This window comes from Aptenodytes forsteri, unplaced genomic scaffold (genome assembly GCF_000699145.1).
Source record: "Aptenodytes forsteri isolate BGI_AS27 unplaced genomic scaffold, ASM69914v1 Scaffold1, whole genome shotgun sequence".
Taxonomy (NCBI): domain Eukaryota; kingdom Metazoa; phylum Chordata; class Aves; order Sphenisciformes; family Spheniscidae; genus Aptenodytes; species Aptenodytes forsteri.
In genome coordinates, this window is record NW_008795035.1 from 4,044,775 (window position 1) to 4,068,547 (window position 23,773).

A 23,773-nucleotide genomic window follows, 5' to 3' on the forward strand; every position below is an offset into this window, starting at 1 on the left:
TTTTATATATATATTTTTAATATATATATATATAAAAACTTGAAATAGCTGGATAACAAGTCGTTGATTTATACTATCAAAAGGCTGGGAGCAATTATGTCTCCTATGATTGTGCCCTTAGCTTTCAAACCATGATCTCCACTGATATGAGTTCCCATTTAAAAAAACCCAACAACCAAACAAACCAAACACAACCCAACACCCCCAAAAAACCCCAGAACACACACCCCCCCTCCCCCCCAAAAACCACAAAACTCAAAGCAATGGCACAACTTTCCCCAGGCTAATAATTTTTCATGACAGCTTCAAGCACAAATGGATTATTTTAAATATCACATAAACCTACGGTAAATTAAAAAAATAGACGATTACTTTACACAATACATGGAAACCATTTCTAGTGAGCACAAACATTTACAACTGTGTCATGTTTTTTCCTTGCATAACCCATACTCACACACAAACCAGTTTTCAAAAGAATTAGTGAAATATTCAGTCCACTTTTGTTTCTTTTATACAACATGAAATGGTTACAATACCATAGGATTTTTTAGAATAAGTTAAACATCAAGACATATGGCAATAGCATTGTACTATTCTTTCTACATACATATGAAATCCAGAAATTCAGTCTATTTTTATTCAGTTACAAAAATGAATTAAAGACTAAGATCCAGTTATACTGGAAAACTAGACTTGTTCTAGAAACCACAAATACTGTAAGCGCTTTGGTGTAATATGTACAGATTGTGCTGTCAATACCATGCTTGCATACTAGAACTGATCAACAGATTCCAACTGGTGAATTAAAGTAAAAATAAAAAGGTACTGTAAGACTTGCTTTCTTATTTCTTTTTCTTTTTGGAAATGATTCAGTGAGAGAAGATGCACCACAAGTACACACACAGCATTTGTATGATGTGACTACAAATTAAATATTAAAGTGTTTTTTAAATACAATGCAAGACCAGTCTTCTTAAGTGCATAGAACATAATGCAGAATACTGTTAATTACAGGGACAAATACAAAGATATTAAACATTTTAACAGATATTGAACAATGTTCTCATAAAAAAAAGGTGTGAACGAGAATAAGCATTCTTCTATTGTTACAAAGATCAACATGTTTTTTCCCCCCACTGGTAAGAGAAATAATAACTGCTGAATCATGAAAGATATCTACTGCATCCATTTTACCTCTGTCTCTCAAAGGCTTAGAATTGCACCTTCAAACTCTTAAGCAGTTCGGATATTTGGTTGGGGTTTTTTTCTCCTTTTTTTTTTTCCCCCCTCTTTATTTTAAACAAAAACTTTTCTCTTCCTGAAAGTGGAAGTCAAAAAGTGCATTTTAAATGAAAGGGTTTACTTTTTCCCCCTATTTTATGGATGCATTTGCTGTGGTTTAGAAATTTTAGCATAGCCTATTCATTCTTTCTATCACTACAATTCATCAGAATGTCTCAGGTATTCAGGCAACCCTGCCAAGTTAGGTAGCCCCTCCTTTTGCAAAGCAAATGGTATTAAATTCTAAGAAAGCCAAAATACTGCAATCTTTATTCAAGTGAAATGCCAACTTCAAGAGTAAGGACTGCAGGATTTTCAGAAGATGTGGACTGCGTGCAAAGTCTTCCAAAATTTGTATTTTATCTTTTGGATTTTGGGATATAGTAAACTGCAAATACCACATTCAGCTAATACTGCAAGTCAGCTTCAGACTATGGTCTCAGGAACAAAATGGTAGCCCCAAAACTCTCAACCCAACCAGAGGAAACTCACCCCAATTGTTACTCATTTCTTACATGACACAACAACTCTTAACATGTAAACATAATGGATGATGGTTCTCATTTGAAGCTCCTATTGTTGGCAAGTAATACTTCACAGGTATCAGAAATACTTTAGTTAATGTCTCCATATTTCCCCCATTTCTAAGATGCTTTCTTTTCCTTACAGAAGCTTTAGCTATTTAACATCATACCAAACAATGGCACAACAACTACAGCACCAAGCTTTGCTAAATGAAACTGCTGGAGAGCACACACAGGAGAAAAGAATTTGACTGTGGTTATTGAGCGGGCTAGAAGTCAAATGAGTTTAAATAAAACTAATGTTAACACATTCCTTAACTGAAATGATTAATTCTTAGCAGAAATAAATTAAGATCAGCATGATCTTACTGTAGGCTAGTTGGTGATTCAGCCAGACTTTTGTGCAGATTAGGGTTTTGACTGTGCCTGTTCCGACTGCGAACAGATGAAAACATTGTGTTGCAACCTGGGACTTTACATTTGTGGAGCTGGCGGAGATGCACAGTTTTGTAATGAGCCCTGAAAGTTCCTTTATTACTGTAAGTTTTTTGACATATATGACAAGTTATTGGCAAACTGGAAGGTAAACTTGTGAAGTTTTGGTTAGCTTTCTCAACTAAAGTACAGTCTTGGTAGAGTTCATCATTGGGCATTAGGCTGGGTCCTTCACAGCTTTCATCACTATCATCCAAGGGCATGGTGCATATTTCACTTCCTCCGTCAGAATCCCAAGAAGAATGAGCACTGCTCTCAGATTTAATGCTGGAAGTAGTGCTTAGATCCAGAACAGCTCCATCATTCAATGGATCGTATCCATAACTCTCAGAACAGGGTTCTCTAATTTTGCTCATTGGAAAAACCAAGCTGCCTGTTCTGTTCATTCCTTTGAAGATTACAGAAGTATGTCCAACATGTTGTTTTAAAGAGACATCTTGACAAAACTCCTTAGCCATGTCTTTCAAGAGGTATGTTGCATTGAAATGGTTGTTGAATTCCAGTGTATCTTTAGTCAGAAGCTTATGATGAAGATTTAGGTTTGAACTATGTCTAGAAGAACAAAGACAAGCTTAGCAAGAAAGTGTTTTGCCTCACTTAACAGCTGTTTCATAATGATCATTAACAAAGAAAAAAATCAATATTTAGTAGCATGCATGAACTGTCTACTTCTAATTTGACCAACTGCTACACTGGGAGTGCACACGGATGAGTTACACACGTGACTGGGTATCTGAACTTGCTTGCACTGGCATGTATCAGAAGTAACTCTACAGAAATCAATGTTTCAGATTCTCTCCTGCATTGTGGATAGCTGTCTGCTCCACTAGATCTAGTGCTGGGCCTGAAAGAGTTGGGGGACAGACTAAAAACCTGTATACTGAACTAAGATCAGAGAATGGACTGAGGGGGGGGAAGAAACAAGATTCTTTCCTAATGGACAAAGCAGGAAAGGAGTGACCCCTGAGTCTGCAAAAAATATTGATGATCTCAAGTACTGTAACCACGTGCCAAGATGCAGCTGTACACATCAGTTCAGAGCTTTTCCTTGACAGGAATTTCCTTGAAGAAAGGAATATTGCATTTTATGCAACTTGCAGTTTTTGAATGGGCATCTCTGGATTCAGTTTAAAACCACCAAAACGTACGAAATCCCTGCTCCTCACTGACTACTATCAATCAGCTCACTGGGAACTTCCAGGCTCTGGCTAGAAGATTCAGTTTATTGCAAGACAGGGAAAATATTCATTTTTCCCCTTGCCATCATGGTTTAATCCAAACCATGAACTGTTCAAAAGGGCACAGAAATATTTTGCACTTGCAGTCACAGCACTCTACGTTAAAGTCTAGAAACTTCTGCAAAGTTGTTCCAAATAACTACTGTTTTGCACAAAGCTTGTGAACTGTCTTGTGAGTTGGCTTTTTATTTATTTTATTTATTTATTTTTTTAAAATAAACCATCTTCCAAAAGCACCTATGTTAAAACTTAACTGAATATATTGGTGTGGGAAGGAATTCGTGGCATGTGAATGCAAATCTTACTGCTGGCCTTCTTTCCTGTGGCCCGTATCACAATTACAGTGGAGAGGAATTCACATCTGGGAGGATGCAGGCAGCAGATCAGGGTATGAAGCCCTGCCAGCAGCAGATGAATCTGTGCATCTCAGATGCAGCGGCCAGTCCTCAGAGACTGGCTCATCCTCTCTCTGGACTGCATCAGCTGGCTCCAGTACTCCTAGCAGATTACAGACAATCTAAACCTTGTGTCACTCTGAACTACTATCCAGGCATGCTTCCTGCAGCCAAAAGCTGCTGTAACACTGCTACAGGAGAGTTAGAAAACTTACAACACACTTAAACAGGTTTGTTGTCTATCACTTAATCAATTCAGATACATAACGGATGGTCAACAATAAAGCTTCAGTTCTTGTTTCTCAGCCTACGTGCATAATAGGCTGAAATAAAATGATTTACAGCAACACAATACCACAGCTAACAGTAAACTGAATCAAGCTCATGATATAGTTTAGGAATTAGTATGTAATCTCACATAAAAGCACTACCAATGTGGATACACACCAGATAGCGTTAGTTCAACTAGCACTGCGTAATGTTAATTTTGTACTGACATAGAGTAATCTTGCTTTTCTTATGGGCTTTTTCCCACCAGTCTGTTCAAAATCCTTGAGTAAAGCAAGGACAAGGGCAAGTGAAGATTTCCTGAATTGATCTCATTGCTTTTTCATTAAAGAACACTGTATACATTAAAATACACATGAAAGTACATATTAAACATACAAGTCCACACATGCATCTACTGGAAAATTGCTGAATTCATACCCTTGTGGCTTTCCCTTTATGTTCTAAAGTATTCTTTCAACTATTGCAGTCTTTATCAGTTATGAAATTTTCATGGCTTTATTTAATACCTCGTAGTCTAGTGGAAGGAAATGTTTCTTTCAATGGATTTTCATTTCATGAATGTTCTGATAAGTTATCGTACCTGTTATAAGAGGATACACAGAAAATCTTTGCAGGCTCCATTCCTCAAACACTCATTTTAATTTCAAATTAGGCTCCATTGTGTTGGTAAAATAAATACAATTTTGTTTATAATTTTCTTACCTGTCTCGACTTCTACGAGAAGGGAAAGCAGCATTACAGCCCTCAACTGTGCAAATATGCATTTCTTTGAGATGTACATTTTTAAAATGCATTTTTACACTGTAAGGGTTTTTAAAAGTCTTCTTACAGATGTCACAATGAAAGCGGCTTTCTTCCTTCTGAATCCCTAGTGCATGTTGACTGACAGGATCCATATCTTTAGAGTCTTCAAAACAAGGAATGGCAGCACCCCTGTTTGACAAAGTGCTGAAAAAGCCCCCGGTCAGCAAGTGGTGTTGCAATTCAGGGCAGTCATTTTTAAGAATCCTGCGCTTTGACTGCTCTTTAATATACATGGGGGGTTCAGTCATTGGTTTTATAACATCATTGTGGTGGTGTTTTGGATCTTCGTATATAATCTCATGGGAAACTATTTTTAATGGTTGGTTTTCTTCTGGTTTAACCTCTTTCTCACAGTGATGCAATTCATTCTCAGAGATATCCTTGATGTATTTGTTATTTGGTGCAAAGACAGATTCAAAATACTTTGGGCCCTCTACCCCAGAGACAGATTTCCATGAATTACCTGAATGGGGGTGCTTTTCCACCCTGTCGGTCACCCGCTTCTCTATCTTATGCTCGCAGGTCTCAAGCTCTCCATCGCTTACCACTTGCAGACGTGTATCATCTTCAGAACTGGCCACGTCACTACTTTCATTAGGTGTCTCAACAGCTTCTTTCTCTATCTTAATAGGCATACTTGATTTACGAGATTTCTTCTTGGGTAGCATGTCAAATGGCAATTCATTTGAAACAAGCTGCTCTGGTATTGAGGAAGAAACAAGAGGCAGAGAAGGAAGAGTACCTGGAGTATTAGCAAGCTCAGCTGGTGTGACTGGACTACGATAAAAAGGAAGAACAGGCTGTACTGTCTTCAGGTTTGGAAAGAGGACACCATTCTGTCCAATACTGGGAAATCCAGCCTGACCCTTTGAATCTGTACAAGAGCTGGCATAGCTGGCAATAGTTCTGCTATCCGGAGTTAAAATTGTAAATTCTGTCCTTTTACTATCTCCAGGTCCAGCAATTGTCAAACCATTTCTTAGATCTTTATCCCTGTTATTTCTATTCATCGGCATATGGAGTCTGGGGTTCGGATTTGCACTATGACGATTGCGACTACGCAAAGAGCTAAATACCATATTGCAGCCCTCAATTGTGCATTTGTGCTTTATCTTCAGATGAACGGCATTGTAATGTATTTTCAAAGTACCTTTGTCATAAAATGTTTTTTCACATGCAGTGCAGAAAACACGCCCTTTCCTTGGCCCAGCGCCATTTTTTTCAACAGATTTCATTTTGTTTTCTGGCGATAGTGCTGTCATTTCAAGCTTTGCTGCTGTATTATGTGAACTGGAATCACTTAAAAGGGCATCATCTTCTGTTTTAGTGGTGACATCTGGACCATTTATGCTCCTCTCGTTTTCAACTTGAAATGGTGCAGAACTAGAAGTTAAGAAGCTGCTTTCAGAAAACGATATCTGAACATCTTGTTTAGTTTCATTGCTGTGGTCTTGACCTGGCTCCATCAAATGTCTTTCTGGTGGTGAACCTATCAAAGGTGGAGGCACTGGACTGAAAAACTGAAACGGCAGCATGAAAGCCATGTTATTTACAATATTCTCAAAGGGATGAATGTTGGTGGGACTCATTTTGTCCAAGGAAGCAGAAAAATTAGGACTGTGTTGATTGCAGCTCTCAATGAATGCCCTAATATCCAAATTGGCAGTTGGTGGTGGTATTATAATCGATTGCCCTTCTTTCTCTTGAATTGCCATTAACTCTACAATGGACTTAGTTTCTCCAAAGCGAAGAAACTGCTGCAAAGTAGCCAGTTCTTCTTCAGTGGTCATTATGCTCCAGTGATCCAGCACCTTTCCTGAAGCATCCTAAAGCCAAAAATATTTAAATGAGTCAGCCATTAGTTAAGGCAAACAAAAAACCCCTCCCCCCGAATCTCTCATTTTTTCAGGGACTAAAAATTCTTCTCTAGTGGAATGATAAAAATCATTCTATTTAATGAGAGATTAATGCCAATTCTGTGACACTTTCTTCCAAATTTTACCACATTGATGATATTATTTCTTTCTGAACTGACAGTAATACTTTCCAATAAAATGTTTTTTCCACAAAAATTAAGACACATCGTTTGAACAACAGTTAGTATCATGTAAGTACAGCTAGCAGAGATGGAGCAATCAGACCAAGATTTAGCTCCTCATTTAAGTCAAGTATTCTTTCATTGCAAGTTTAATAATCTTCCAAGCAACTAAGATCGGAGAACAAATGAACCTGTATTGATCTATTGCCAGTGTTCACAGAGCACAGCTGTAATTACACTAGAGTGTTGGAGTTCTTTCAAACTCTAGCTATGCCTAACTTTTCCCAATAACTACAATAAATATTTTATCACAGAACATGTATTTGATGGCCTACTGAGATTTTTCACAGTGCATGTAAGAGTTTCTAAGATGATGAAGAACGTAACATTATAAATTTTTCATGTGGTAGAGGTTCAAGGTAATTGATTCCATATTTTTAATCCTAACACTAAAAAGCAAGATTATCAAGACCATTAAATATTGATTCGTGTCATAATGTAAGATCATAATGTTACTTTACATGAAAGGTAACTTCCACAGCAGCAAGGACTAACATCAGTGTAAGCACATAGGGCCAAATTCATCCTTGATGTAGCTCCAGTAAGGTCAGTAGCACTACACCAGAGATGAATATTGTCCCTGGTGTTTAAAATGATGGCAAGTTTATTTGTCAATGTATTATTCTGCTGTATAAAAGTAAACTCTCTGTTTAAATAATACTAGAGCAAATTCTGAAGCCTTTACTTTGATACGTTCCCAGTAACTTTTTCTTTTGATCTTGGCTTACCTTCGCTGATAGATTTGAGCAAAGTAGGAAGATTTCAGTTGTCTGACTAAAAAGAGAGCAATGACCAAAAATCCACCCTTTTCTGGCACTAAGCTTGTACAAGTCTATTACTGCCTTTCAGATGTACCACACTGTTAACGCATTGTGAACCACTGAAAAGATTAAGCTAGAAAGCATTATGAAATATACTTAGCTATCATATTTATATTAAAAAAGCCCCTCTAAATACCTGTAGCACATATCCACGTATATAATCCTGTAGCGTCCAATCCAGAGCATGGAGAATCTGTATCACCTCTTCCTGCTTCAGAACACTGAAAAGCCGATCTAGCAGAATTTTAAGGCGCACAGGAATGGCTTGGGTTCCGTACAGCATGAGGCTACTGATATCAAAGACAACATTGGATTGCACTATTTCTACCTGGCTTGATGGGTAGAGGTTGGGAATCCTTAATTTGCTCAGGGCTGAAAATAAAAACACAAAATGTAAATAAACTTCAGTCACAAGAGAGAGATAAAATTGAATGTAACTAATATTGGGGTGTTGGGGACACAAAAAGCATGCTATAGTGAGGAGGATCCTAAAAGGTTTTATATAGATTATAAGAACAAATATTACCATGTGCTACCCATCCATGCCGGCACTGGTCACATTGTCGCTGATTTATTTTCCCAGGTTTGAAACACTGACAACTACAGTTCACGAGAGTGCATCGGATAGCCTGGAAATCAATAGAAAGGATGATAGGTAATATATAAGCACCATCTAGAGTGTGCAGATTAGACATATACCATACACCCATAAAATCCATATGAAGACAGAGTTGACATACCAGCACATACCTATCAATGTGCAATACAAGTAATCCCAGCAAAACCTGAGTTATGCAAGACTACCTCTGCTTTAAGGAGGATTGGTCACCAGCTGGAACACTAGAATATTATGGAAGCAAAATATTTAATGACATACATAGCAACACTTCTGTGGATTTATTTAGGCTGAAGCACCTTTATAACAATAATAAAAAGTTCTCGTGCATCCACCTAAGCTATGATCTTCATGTAAGATCACTTTTTTTCAGGAAGGTTTGAAAACAAAGACATACAGATGAAAGTCCCACTCTTGATGTTTTGCTGGAAGTCCATACTGCAGTGGAGTTCTAACGAGCAATGCGTTAGCTCTGCATAGGTGCCATCCCTTACATACAGCAGTACCCACATAGAGTATATGTATTCTGTCAAAGATACAGGATTTCACTAATGCTTCTCAGTAACAAAGCTCACCAAAAAGCACTCCAGCTCCTCCAACTCCTCAAAGACTATAATAGTCACATTTTGTAAGGGAAATGCTTGAAAGATAATAGGCAAAATAGAGCACACAAACAGATAGCAACCAGTTGCACAGTTCAATCTGTGCCTCACTTTACTCTCACCAAGGTCATCTATAATGCAAATCAAATTAGTATTCAGATATTCCTAATCAACAGGGTAATACAAACTTGCTTCCTGGAATATATGCTTTCTTCTGTACGTGCCCATCTGCTGCAGAAGGCAGACAGACAACTCTGAGGTCCTAGTTAAAGCTCCATAGGGGTTGCTATAGAGCAAAGCATTTGTAGGATTCTGTATTGCTTAGATCTGATACTGAGAATAGTTCCTGCATAAATGGCATATTTACTAAGGGAGGGAAAGAGAAGAAATTAACATGCAGAAAGTCTACACTGGAATACAAACAAAACGTTAGATTATGCAATTGTAACATGTCTGCATTTTTCTGTTTTTAAAACGAAATGTTTTACATTTTAAAGTACAGAGAGGCAAATATGAAATAAGGCAAAGTTATGCCCACTACTGGCTGCTACTCCTGCTCCTAGGGTCTTATGCAAAATGGGGACTTCCACTACTTATTATTACCCATAGAAAAGCAAGACAAGACTTGAAGAAAAAAGTAACGTCTTTTCAATGCAGGCATCCCCACATTGGCACTTTTGGAAAACATACACAGAAGCAAGTTTTTGGACAATCAGGCTAAGAAAGATGGATGCAGGAAATGTTTAAAATGAAAAGGACATGAGAGAAAGGTAATTTCACTGGGGTTTGCAATGGGCATTTCTTTAGGCTTGAAGAATTTGACCGACTCAGGGCAGAAGAGGACACTACATACAACAGTCTGCTACAAACAAGCATGTGCAGGACATTTGGATGCCTGGTGCTTTACATGACTGGATTTGGACTGAGATTTAAAATCTCAGTAGCTGGCTTATCAAGGAGTTAGCTTACATGCACGTCTCCAAACTGCAGTGACTTGATGCTGAGATTCATCTTTACTTGAAGGATCGGAACAAATGGCAACAGGGCTATTGAAATCTCTGCCTCACTTTGCCTTTAATCTTTTAAAGGGACCATTGCAAAATACTGAATTCTTGAGAAAAGCTCTGTGCTCCCCATAAAGTCGTAAAATACACATCAATACCCAATTCACACGCAGTGTGAATTGCTTCACTTTAATGGAGGATACATTTTCACTTAGATGCTAAAATACTTTCATATAACAATAAAAAGCCATCAATTTCTTATGGAAAGGTTGGAAAAAAAGGTGTAGTTGGCTTTTGATAGATGAAATGATTCATTTCTATCACAAGATATCAAACAATAATGCAGTTCAAGTCTTCTACCTCTGTACATACATAATATTCTGTGACTTGCACAGGCTGAACCCCTTCCATGGGCAACCCTGCTAGGTTTGGTAAGCTACAGTGCATTCCATGAATGCATCTTTTGCAGTCCCTCCAGACAAAATTACAAAAGAGTACTTCCTTTTTCTGCAAGAAGTAACAGAAATATGCACAATGAAAAAAGCTGTCATGATGATAAATTAATTGAGATTTCAAAATTTTTTTCATTCCTTTTCCTTTGGACATGTTCCACAAACCACTGACCTTTAAAACTATTTTTTCTTCTTAATTTGTGTACTTAGACAAGAAAGATATACCGCACAAAATTTTGCATTTCATAGCTTTGTGTAAGATCTTTCTTCTATATGGTACATGTATTTATCTTGTCTTCCTTTATATGTGTAGAAGACTGCACATGCAAAAACCAGAAAAAGTAAAAAGGAGGACATTTTGTTTTACATATGTGAGAGCGGCTATTAGAAAGGGAGTAGAGTTCCCCTTCCATTCTAAATATGGAATTGATCCCCTCTTAATTCAATACATTACTGCTTCGGGACACCAGTCTTAGATGTAGTTAGCCTGCATACTATATCAAAGGTATACTCTCAAATCAGGGATCTGTCACCGACTTAAAAAATGAGTTGTAAGAATCCCTGAGACGAAACAAGTGCGATTTTCAGGTTGGTAGCATTTCCCTTCATTTGTGCTTGTCAGAGTCTGTGTCTCCTAAAACTTTCCTAGCAACATTTGCATTAATATAGTCACAGAGAATATATAACATGGCAAAATTAACTTTTAAAATAATCAGCGAGTCACAGTTTTAAATCTTCATTCACTGTTCAACTTTAAAAGGCACTTGTAAAAGATGCACTTCGATTATCTCCCAAATTAACTTATATCAGAGTTTAATGAAGAGCAGCTTAGCAAAACTTCATGAGATTAATATGCTTGTCTTTTGCCTGTTAATCCTACTATCCTTAATATGCCTATTCTAAGGTACTCAAATTATATCAAGTCTTTTAATGAGTTTTATTTTCCCAACAAGTGGAATGTACACACAATTTCATTCTACAGAACTTTCTATATTACATACATGTAAATCTTGCAAAATTGTAATTAAAGGATTGGAAATGTAGATGGAAATTAAAGTGGAATTTTTTTTAAAGTGCAATCCTTTCATTCAGCTCTATTATTTAGTTTCATTTTCCAGAAACATAAGGCAGATGTTTAAAAAAAATAGATCCTATGCTGTCATCAAGGATCTTGTTATTGCTTTCCAGTCACTCTCTCCCTCACAAATGGATCTTTCCAAATCCATTATCAGCAACACTTTTTTCTTTTTTTCTTTTTTTTTTTTTTTCCAATAGAGTTGAAAATTCTGATCAAAGTTTTCTGTGGTTTTACCAGCATGACTGTGGGAATCTGAACGTTGGATTTTTAATACAAATGATTCCTCATTACAAGAAAGGCAGATTAACCATTAAACTGGCCACTGAAAAACATTTAACTGCTAATCACCGAAAAAGAAATAACATCTGTTGCCTGAAAGCCAGAACTGCTGACATCTTTTTTGCCAGATATCAATGTGGCTTCGATTCTGCTTCAAAAGTTACTGAACGTTTCTTTGCAACCTACTAGCAGCCTTCACAGCTAAAGAAAAGCACAGGCTAATGGGACAAGTTCATTCTGATTCTGGGTATGTAATCAGGCTTCGTTTCATAAAAAGAAATAACATCTGTTGCCTGAAAGCCAGAACTGCTGACATCTTTTTTGCCAGATATCAATGTGGCTTCGATTCTGCTTCAAAAGTTACTGAACGTTTCTTTGCAACCTACTAGCAGCCTTCACAGCTAAAGAAAAGCACAGGCTAATGGGACAAGTTCATTCTGATTCTGGGTATGTAATCAGGCTTCGTTTCATAAAGCAAGTTTGAGATCATCTATGCTCTCCTGAAGCCTTTTGGGACCGATGCTCACTTGCAACATACTAACAGCAGGTTTAAAAAAATGCAGCAAGAGAAGAAGGGCAGTATAACTGTATCAAATCTCATTCCGTGTTAAGTGGATTCTGGTTTGACAGCACTTTGGCTTCAGAAATAAATTAAAAAGTAAGTAAATATTGAAGACTCTGTCAGGACCAAGTTAGAGATCTCTGCTCATGCTAGAAAGCTGGTCTGGCTCTCTGCACGCAGCGAGAGCTGCAAGTGCAGACACCAGTAAAATGGAAGAGCAAGTCCCAGGTTACTCTGGTAGTATTTAGTGTCGGTGATGCACAGGTCAGCACCCTCACTTGTTTCTGGCATCCAAGAAAAACCCTTGTCTTCTTTGCACAGAGCTACCGCTCACTTTAGAAACTGCTTTTTTTTGAAGCTACTGCCATTGCACGAAGAGCACGAGAGCTTTGCTGCTCTGCTATGCGGATTACTGACAAAATGGTGTCTTTCATGCCATGTTACAGGAACATCTTTTGCAAGCAGGGATTAGGAATTCCTATCAGTTTAAAATGCAAGTTTGAAGAAGAAATAGGAGTTACATGAAATAAACATGCCAGATAAATGTTCATTAGATGAGATATAACAGATACCGCTTTTCACGTCCTTTATTGAGGGCTTCTAGCAACAAGCCGTATCTCCTATGGCCATCTCACCTTCATTTCCCAGAAAAAGTAATCCCACTGAATATATATAACCCTCCAAGATATGTGCTTTGGTGAGCACATACCCTATAGGAAAGAACTGGGATGTATCCCATTTCTGCAGAATAGACTTGCAGTGGATCCACAGTAAGAACACTCGTGGAAGAAGAGGCAAGATTTATAATGGGGGAAGAAGATCAATTTGTAAAGCATTAGGATTTTTTTTGGTCTGCCAATCAGATAAAACATGAAAGCCTTTTTACTTCCTAGAGTACAGGTAACGATTTTCTCACATATCAAGAATAATCCACAGAAATTAAGCTCTCTTATGGTTTGTAGAAATAAAATTAAACATGGGACATATGTCTGGTTATTAGGAATTATTTTCTTGTTTGCACCTTGCAAAAGATTTGCAAGGGAAGTAAAGGGATAGATAAATTTACCATCTCTTAAATTAAAAGTACAGGCCACAGCTAAATCAAAGGCCAAATCCAAATCTGTGTGCACCTTTCAGTAAAGAAAACAGTATCTATACATGAATGTGAAGTTGTCTTCCTGTCCAATTTGTTTTCTTTCCTGTTTTTACTGTTATCCACTGGGTTTCCTGCAGTTGCAAAGTTTAAATAAGTCTTCCTTTTTCATCACCCAATTACATTTGATTACTTGTGCATTTGAAGCCTTTGAACAACCACTGAAAGCAGAGACAAATTAAAAAAACCCTTATCTTAAGCATCTCTGTCAGTGCCGTACTCTTCCACATCATACAATGAGCAAAGCTTTGCTTTGTCCATTTTTTGTCAGGCAACTTCTGCCACTTCCCCTAGGGATGTATTCCACTGATAAATAATACCGTCTGTCGGTTTTGTCATGATTTAAAACAAGTTCTCAATTTACATTTTGTCCACTTTACTTTCACTGTATCACAACCCAGCTGTGCCTATCTGTATCACACTAATAATATTTGGTTTTTTCAGCTATCCCACATGTATTTGTATCCACCCTGTCCACTCTATAGTACCTGTTTAGCCCTTGTGCGTGTTCTTCCTAAACACAGACTTCAGTTTTTGATACTCTGTTGAGCTCCCTGCAGTTTATTGGAACTAAAATATATTCCAGTATATTCCAAGTACAATCACAAAAGGTGTTGGGCTGCTCCAGATGGCATAAGTACTTGTTGAAGACATAGCCCAACAATTAAACCTAAACTGCATGTTGATATTATATGTTAGAGTTTAGATTAGGCATCTTATATCTCTATTGTTCCTTGAAAGTTTCAACATATTCCAAGTTTAGTAAGGCTGTGAATCCCATCTGCCTGTAGAGAACATTAGGAGGGCCCCTGCAGCATCTTCAAGGAAAGGCTCTGGGCCATTTTCTTCTTCCTGACATGCTCTCTTCAAAGAGGAAACGGGATGCCTGGAGGATGGACAGAATACGGAAACCCTTCGCGGCCTGTAAGTAGAGCTGGGAGGACACATAGGGAATGGGGAAGAGGGAGACACCAAGCAATAGTGCACTGAAATGCACTTACATATGTACGGGTCTGACGGCAAGGCCAATTTGAGAGTTACTCTGCACAACGTAGACTTGGCCCACGCTACAACTCGCACATGTTCAGCTCAGTACTGCGGTGTTTTCTTCTGTCACGTGTTCAAGGTCCTCAGTTATGGCTGAGGTCAAAGCCGTACTGGTAAGTTACACACCACTGACAGTATACATACGCTGCCTGCCTTTAACAACCTTAGCCCTTGAAACAAAGGGATTTCCATTCATGTACGTTTATGCCTACTCAAGTACATTTGGTTGTTGCAAGTTCTGCTGTTTCTGTATTAAAGTTTAAAAATACTTAATTTTATATAATTATTTATTTTAGTCTTATTAAAACAAGGAAAAGGTCCTTATAAGATTTCTTATTGTATCGGACTGAATGCTGCACACACTTTCCACAGACTTATCTCACAAAACATGTTTCTTACAAAGTAACAGCTGCCGTTAATACAGTTACTTAATAAACATAATAAGTAACAACACACATCTTTCATGAGAAGCAAACAAGCTTACAGTTTGTTATATCCAGAAGACAGTCTGATATTTTCTGTTTTTATATTGAGATTTTAATTAAGTTGAGAAAAGTTGCAGACGGATGTGACAGAGTAAACAGCACTGACCAAATAGCTCCAACCTTCTCCATTAACAGACGTGTTTAAAATGCTAGCCCTAGATGATTCATTTGACAAACTGCTTATTAGTAAAATAAGTTAGCAAAATTCTTGTCTCCTGCTTAAGAGACCAACTAGGAGAGAGATGGGAAAGGTGGAGATGGGCCACAACTTGCCTTTTACAGTGCCACTAAACACGAAGTTACACTCGCATCTCGGTTCCTAAATCCACAATGGCTCCTCAATAACTGGGCTGGTTTTCATACACACCGACCACGTATGCTCCTACCAAGCTCAGGAGGTGCAAGAACCTTTGAAAAATCCAGACAAAAAGCTTTTGTTTCAGAGGCCAAACGTGGATTTAGGAGTTGAACTTAACACCTATTGTACTGAAAATTTTGGCTGGTGCTGATAGCACTCAACTCCCACTTATCCCGTCTCTGTGGGGAAATTATGTTACGATTTTTACTCCTAAAAGAACACAAAGGCCACAAGTTGTGTACATTTTCTAGATAAGACCACAGAATACATCCCATTAATTAACTGGATCCTAATGTATATATTTATATTGTTTATTTGGGGTCAGATAGCAAAACCTGTCCTCCTTTTAAACAGCCACAGCCTGAGAATACATGTAAGCAGAGTATTTACAACCCGGATCCTGCAGCAAGTTGCATTACCCCATTACCCTCTCCCTCAGTGGGGCTGAACAAAGCCAATTTTGGCCTAGAATTTGACCAAATCTCTCTCTTGTGGGTGCAGTTGAGCACCTTGAGCTGAAAATGTTTGATTGTCCTTGTAATAATTGACTAAAACATCCTCAAAAACAGCCAAAAAGTGAGGGGTGGGGGGAAGTGAAAAAGCTCAGTAAGATGGAACTGAAATTCCATCACACGATGGCACCACCCCGTCAAATCAACCATGCTTGTGGATTTAAAAGACAGTTTTAGCTGGCTACTGAGTTACGGGCCACGAGTCCACGTCGCCACTTTGTTAAGAAGTTTTTCTAACTGAGAACAGCCCTGAGAGCAAGGAGCTGAGATAAGAGACTAAACTAAATACAGACTGCAAACCCTACAGCCAGCTGGGGCTCAGCGGCAGCTTTCGTGGCTAACGGAGAGGAGCTCTGGGCAGTCTCGGGCAATGCAGCTGGGTGAGGAAGCAGAAGGGAGCCGTTTCTGAAAAAGGCAGGGCGCTACAAGGCCAAACTTTAATCACAGCATAACTTGTGGGATGAAAATCACTCCTCGTGCATGTCACTTACCCTAAAGGGCCCCTCAGGGCAACTCTTGTTAATGGCACTGTCAAAATAATTATGAAGAGAAAAGAATGTGCGTGCGTGTGTGTGTGTTTGAGCACACAAACTCAGACGGCTACTCTTTAAACAAAAAGCACTGGACAGTAAAACTTAATATTGCTGTTCAACAACGGGCTTGCAGATACATTGGCTTACACTGCAATTAATCTCACTTGTTAACAACAGGTGTGTGCTGACAGACAGCTTGGTCAGACTCGGGAACCCATCTAGATCCTCTTTTACCATTCGGTTTGGAAAAGAAAGCAAGAAATACACATCGAGGAATGAAAAATGTCACATTATCTTTATCTTACAGTTGTTATTTACTTTTGATTCTGAAACAGACTACACTGCTACAGTTCCCATGGCATACCTGCCTGCGTAGGTCAGAAACCCTTACATTTTGCTGAGGATTAAGCAGTACCTACCACAAGATACTGAAGTAACTTCCCTTTTTAATAAATTTACAGGAAAAATTCTTATTAGTGCATTTCAAAAATGAGTAACAGATTGCTGCATACTGATGAGAAAAACTGTTCAGGCTTTGGGGGTAAGGATAAGTCACTGCATAGAAGTGGTGTGAAATTTCTTATGATAAAATGTTAGATGCTATTTAATCCAGCAAATAAATTGCGCACATACTATTTACCCATATTGGCATGCTATGCATACCACATTAAATTCTGAAACTACAGATCTATCTGTGAACTAAAGTTTACTTACATATTTAACTCCAAGCCCTACGTCAGCAAGAAATAAGTGTTATAAACACAAATGCACAAGTATCAGAGAAATGAAGAATACTAGTATAAATCAACTGCAAGCCCTTTAAAATATGTAAACCCTTTAAAGTATGCCTTTAACTCTTTACCTAGTTTATAAAATGTTACATGTGCGCAATGTGGGTGAGTCAATGTTTCAGACAATCCTAACTTTTTCAGCTCCTCACACCGCTGCTTAAGCCTCAAAGCCATAAAATATGCATGCTTAATTTTTTTCCTTTTTGCCTGTTACAGGGAGAAGATATAGATTAAAGAATAAAAGAAAACTAACAGCACTCTGAAATATTTCGTGTTACACAAATTCATAAATTTTAAACCCAAACAGTATTTGTACATACACACACGATACTATCTATGGTGCTACAGGTATGCAGTATTTTATGCAACAGTGTAGCTCCATTGGTAATTTCACAGTTTAAAACTTCCTTTTTATTGAACACAGGTGAGGAAATTTTAAATGGCTTTCAGACATCAGTTTAAATAACTACTTTCATATGAAAAAATACCCATTTCTCACTGACAATCAGCTATATTTGAAATTTGAAGTAAAAAGTTTGGGGTTAAAGAAACAGTCCTACCATGGTTTTAAAGGGTGGAATGAGCATAGCATTGTTCTTTACTCTAAAATGACTGAAGTTTTCACTTTTCCTCATTCCCTCATAATTTTTTTTTTGAGTCTGAATATTGAAGTTTCAGTCCCTAAGCAGATTTTTTAGATAGCAATTAGCAATAAAATAATAAGAAATAAAAACTAAAAAGACGACAGACAATGACACTTGCTGTAAGAACTTCAGTTGTAGCATCTGCTAGGACAAAAACTGCTGGCTGCTCAACACATAGGAACTGTGAGAGTTCCTGCACCACTGAAGCCAGGAAGGGCAAGAGATGACCCAGAGGGCCAAAACAATAGATTTTCTTCCCTGCATTTGGTGGATGTTTTGCTGGAATAATGAATTCAAGTTCCATACCTAAATTTTAGCTCAAATCTGCATGAAAATTTTTATCAAGTGCCAAATCATACAAAAGGTGTTTTTAAAACACCTATGTGTAGCAAAAGCTGTAATCCAAAATAAAATAAGAACATTTCTGTTCTTATCAGAGGCATATGTAATATTATAGTAATGAAGTCTTTATTACTGAAAGTAAAATAAATCACTGGCTTGTTTGATTGGAAATGGAATGACACGCTCAATGTTGTGTGAACAGATTTTTTAGCAATATCACGAACAGGCACAGAAGCTGGAAGTCAAGACATTTGGTATCAAAAGGCCAAACCTTTTTGCAGCCTAAGTAGGCAGAATTTCATCTCGGCTGTAGTAAAGCCCATGAAGTGGCCCAACATTTGTAACAATTTTTTCCTGTTTCCGTGAAGATTTAGCTCTCCTGCAGATTTGGATATGTTTGCAGATACCATTATTTTTAGGGTTCTAAATAGGTTGTAGATGGTTCGGCAGTTCAAAGAATACACAGAAAAATTACTTTTTAAAATCGATCAATCAAAGCCCCGTATTTTAAGTGTAACATAAATGTATTTTCTGTAATATTAGTTACTTTTTACATGTTCACCCCCTGTTAAAATAAAAGTCTGATTAAGCCGCAAACTACTCTGATTAAGCTGCAAACTACTAAAAACTCCAGTTTAATTCAAACAGAAATGCATAATTATACGATTATAACGAAAACTTACTAGCATTACACACATAGTGGTAAATAGATCTCATGACATATACATGATACATTATTTGAAAGTCCGTATTTTTTCCCTTTTCTGTAAAAGAAGAAATTAGAAAGGTATTCTTCAGTGTATATTGTTCTAATCACTAGAACAAAGAAAACCAATGCGCACTGTTGTTAGTATTTAAAAATAATGCTAGACCTACTTTGCACCATGACCTGAAGTGGAGTGAGGCTCCCCACCTCCCATTCCTCCAGCACTGAGAGCTGAGCCACAATTTCAGTATTTTAAAACCAAAGTACAGAAACAGAGACTCTTGTCTAACATAACGCTTGCATATTTTTCAGCAAACTGCAGTAAACAGAACTGTATTTTCCAAAAGGCTGTTAAAAATAGAAACGTATGATCTTTTCCCACCTAGAATTGTATCCTTACAATTAAAGACTATTAGCTGGCATCCCTTTTAACCGTCAAACTCAGACAGTGGCAGTTCTATAGCCACAAAGAGAAGCAGTAAATGAGAAGAACATGTTACTACACTGCATTTGAGAAAGTTTGGCTCCAAGCTATGCACTGATTAATATCAGATCTCCTTCTTTACTTGCCTCTTGACAATCTTGTCACATCTGGCTGACAAATCCTTACAAGCTTATCCAAACCAAGGCAGCCCAGATCATGCTCCGGGAGTAGCTTGAAGGAAGCGGCAACACCAGCCATGCACTGATGTGCCATCATGAAACTAATGAAGCTGACTTCACTTGCAGACTGCAGGAACACGAAGAAACACAACATGCCTCAAGGTTTTGCAACATAACGCAGAGTTAGCTCACCAAAAGATAAGACAAACAACCAGCTCCCGAGATTCAAGAAGCCAAGTAGTTGCATGAATTACAAAAATTTATATAGAAATCTCTTGAACAACAATCTCAACTAAATGAACACAATAAACTCCAACTTCAGATCAGATGTGAAAATTGACTGCTAAATGCCTTTCAAACACTGGTTTGTTTTAAATTAAAACAAAACTAGTTTACTTCATTTGCTCTCTCCCACATCCCCAAAATATCAGAATGTTGCCTGGCTCCCAGGTTATTCAAACTCAAAAATCTTAAAAAAAAAAAAAAGAAAGAAAAAAAAAAAAAAAAAGGGGGGGAAAAAAAAAAAAAAATAGTGTCACTTTTTATCCATAGGATTTTACAGAAGGATAAACCACAGCCTGTGTATATCAGTAGTCCTCCCCTGGGCTAGCGATCTGCCCTCTCCTCATTTTTAAACCAAGGATTCGTTACACAGAGGACTAGAAGTATTTTGCAAATTAATAAACCAGAAAGTAAAATGCTGTATCTTAAACACATCTAATAAAACCTCATTATGTATGAGCTGACAATTAAACCATGTTTATTTTTCTATGTGATGAAAAAAAATCAAAATAAATTAAATAAGCGTCTTGTATTCTGATGCATTTAAGCTATTAATTAGTGCAATGTATTTAAAAAAAACAGACTCCCCCCATATACACACACAAACACACACTCATTCTCCCCCCCTCCTCCCCCCCTTAAATATAACTTAATTACTGGCCTTATTTTCTGGATGCTAAATAGCCAACAATAAACCGTATATAAAGGGCATACATTAGACTCCACTTTAGTGGTAATTTCTAAAGAACTTCGTAGTGAAATTACATTGTTGTCTGCTCTCCAGTGCATTTATACGTCATGATAATGATAATGTATCTGCTTAAAGCACTTGACTCAGAACACATCTGAGTCACAAATCACAGATTTTATTGCTATTAATGTATATTGAGGACTCGTACAATTAAACATTGTCAAGTATTTATGATTTACATGCTACTACTACAATTGGAAAAGAATTACACAAGTGATGGCTCTGCTTGTTATAATCAGTCTGCAATTCTGCATTACTTACTGTAGAAAAGTCATACAGTTGTTTATAGTGCACAGCAGAAAGAAAAACAGGATTTTTTACATAAACTAGTTTTCTACTTTCACAGTATCTTTTCGTAATTAGGAAATGGAGAGCACAGCTCCCTACAGCTCTCATCTCCATTGTTCATTACCCAAAACAACACCATTGCAAGATTTTTTTATATCTCCACAGTGCACAACCACAAGTAAAAGTTGCACAGTAAAAATACACATTCATATAGAACTGCAAAGAACTTTCCTTACCTCAGACATTCTTACTGTGCTTATGTTTCCAGAGCTATAAAACAGTTTCCCATTCCCTCAGTGAGTTGTACAAAGAAGTACTGGAAACACTCCTGCCTGTACAAGTACTAAGGCAGAACCATCACACGCCTCTTTACTCTTGTCTGACTCTGAGCACCTCAAGGTCTGATGTATGCTCAGGCTGTGCACAGGGGAGTGAAATAAGATCCTCCCCCTTGGTGTTCTCCAGACCTACAGTACGAAGTTGTGTCTGCCTCTCACCTCTGCAGCCAGCTCTCACCTCGCTGCCCCGGAGTGGTGTGCTCCAGCGTGCTCCTCCAGTCGCGGGGCAGTCCCCTCACAGCTGGCTTGAAGAGGGCATGACACTCATCTTTCACAGAGATTTGATCAAAAGGAGTCACGGAGGCTTGAGGCGCTCCTAATGCAGTGCGAGGAGATTCTACCTCTGCTCTGGCAGCCTAAGTAATGCATTAAATCAATGCAGCTGACCTAAGGCCTGTTACAGGGGTTTTTTTCTTCTCAGAGTGTACAACTATGTGCAAATAAGCTATGAGGTACTTATGATTAAAATTACTTATTTTTAGCGTCAGAGTGTTGTTTTTCAAATTGCAGCTGCTGTGTTGTTTTTTTTTTTTTTCTTTTTAAACATTTGCAGGTCTCAAAGGTTCACCGAGTGGGGTGTGTATTTTTTAAAGTTAAAACATTTCCCCCTATCAACTTACTTTTGAGTTAGGGCTGAATTTTACTTCTTTATGAAGTTGAAGCTTCCTATTAAGAGAAATACAGGTCATAAAGACAGGAGAAGAATTACTTTCCAGTAATTGGGGCAAAATCTGTTTTCAGTTATTCAGGTGTTGGGTTGCATTCATGAGTTAGAGCAGGATTTTTGTCATAGTCATTTCTCACCTATTTAAAAAAACAAAACCAAACCTGGAACAAAACACTTCTCCCCTCCTCTCTACTCTACGTTTGCCTCCTGTAGATAATTACTTGGCACTCTCCTAACCCAGGAATACACTGTACTACGCCCAGAGATAGACATGAGCAAGTTGCATTGAACTCAGTGGGAATCCTTGTAGGAACATACCAGGACAATATTTGACCAGATAAATACCTGTAATCCCATAGGAAAGGCAGCAGGAAATAAGACGGCTGTAGGGGGAAGACAGCTAACGTATTATTATTGTTGGTTAATTTGTTGTCTTCTTCTAATCCTATTTACTATTTGCTAGATATATGCACAATGCTTAAGAAGAGAACATTTTACTAAACACCGGAGTACAGTTAATGTTAACTCCATGGCAGTAGCTGGAGCCAGGCCAGGATAAAGCCAATGTGATACCAGAATCCGGTCCCATAGAGCATGACATGAAGCGTACGCTTTCCCTAAATCCCTAGGTTTCTCCACCCTATACCTTATTTCTCCCACTGAGCTATTGAACACCACTGAAAAACAGAGAGGGGAATTTAGTTTCATACTGTGGTCTGCCAGATACTTCTGCCAAAAAACACTGAAGTGCGAGAAGAGTCAACCACCGATGGCAGCTTGGTCCTTCCCCAGCAGAGCTCTACACGGGAGGCTCCAATGCCACCTCTGCCCCTGCAACATGCCGGGGCACTTCTCTCTCAGGCACCCAGGACAGTTATGCACGGATTATCAGCGGTCTTGTAAGCTGTAGGAAAACGTGCCTGAGAAGTCATGGCCAACATCGTGCTATTTGAGGTGATTCTTAACAGCAGTGTTTTAAAAGCACATGTTCTGTGATGAGGACAAAACCTAACTGCTCTCTCATCATGATAGCTCAAAGCCAAAGGCACACCTTGTTACTAAAATCGTATTTCCTTCTTAATGAAATAAGCAGCGATGTAACTAAAAAGGGCTCTACCCGATTGAGAATTCTGCAGCAAAAGTGGGAAGAGTGGCTTAAGATTACATAAACTGCCAGAAGCTCTGAATTGACTTCAAAATGATAAGTGACTAAAACTTAGCTATGTGGAGAGCTGCTCTCCCCTCTAGCCAGTTCCCAGGAAAAACCTATTTACCAGCTATCCGCCATTTGCCTGGAAAATGATAATTCTTATTAAACGGGCTAACTATCCATAGCAAACAATTTAAGACCAATTTACTCTTTCTTAATTAATTATCTACTAACAGTCTTTTATTTTAAGCATTATTTTCATTATTCAAGCTTTTTCAATGAATATTTTATGGGAACATATTCATGCCTTGCTCTTTTTAAACTATTCACTATTACTGATTAGCAATTTTTCAGCATTTTACTATCTGTGCACCTTTTAGTAAAATCCAATGATCTCTAGCATAATGCAACACGTGCAAGGCACAGTTTGTATCTACAGGTCAACTTTTAAAGAAATACTGGCACATTAACAGTAATTTCAGCTGATTCATAGTTCAAGCTTGCTTGTACAGAACAGTTATCAAGATGTGTCTTGATGAATGGCCAAAATGGAAACCAGAGGGTGACTCCCATAACTCCT

General features: G+C 38.0%; 1 protein-coding gene across 1 annotated transcript; it reads right to left on the minus strand.

Annotated features, from left to right (window-relative positions):
• Positions 1 to 1,737: 1,737 nt before the first annotated feature.
• On the minus strand, positions 1,738 to 21,419 carry BNC1 (basonuclin 1). Its single transcript, XM_009276539.2, has 5 exons — positions 21,275 to 21,419; positions 8,477 to 8,579; positions 8,087 to 8,322; positions 4,930 to 6,857; positions 1,738 to 2,855 (listed from the first exon to the last, which is right to left on the minus strand). The coding sequence occupies exons 1-5, from the start codon at positions 21,281 to 21,283 to the stop codon at positions 2,174 to 2,176; spliced, it is 2,958 nt and encodes a 985-aa protein (XP_009274814.1). The 5' UTR covers positions 21,284 to 21,419; the 3' UTR covers positions 1,738 to 2,173.
• Positions 21,420 to 23,773: the final 2,354 nt, after the last annotated feature.

Excerpts from the sequence above, each read along its gene's own strand:
- BNC1 (XM_009276539.2), bottom strand. Across the intron at positions 8,323-8,476 it reads GCATGGATGGGTAGCACATG|CCCTGAGCAAATTAAGGATT; the intron begins GTAATATTTGTT and ends TTTTATTTTCAG. Across the intron at positions 2,856-4,929 it reads TCTCGTAGAAGTCGAGACAG|ACATAGTTCAAACCTAAATC; the intron begins GTAAGAAAATTA and ends TTGTTCTTCTAG.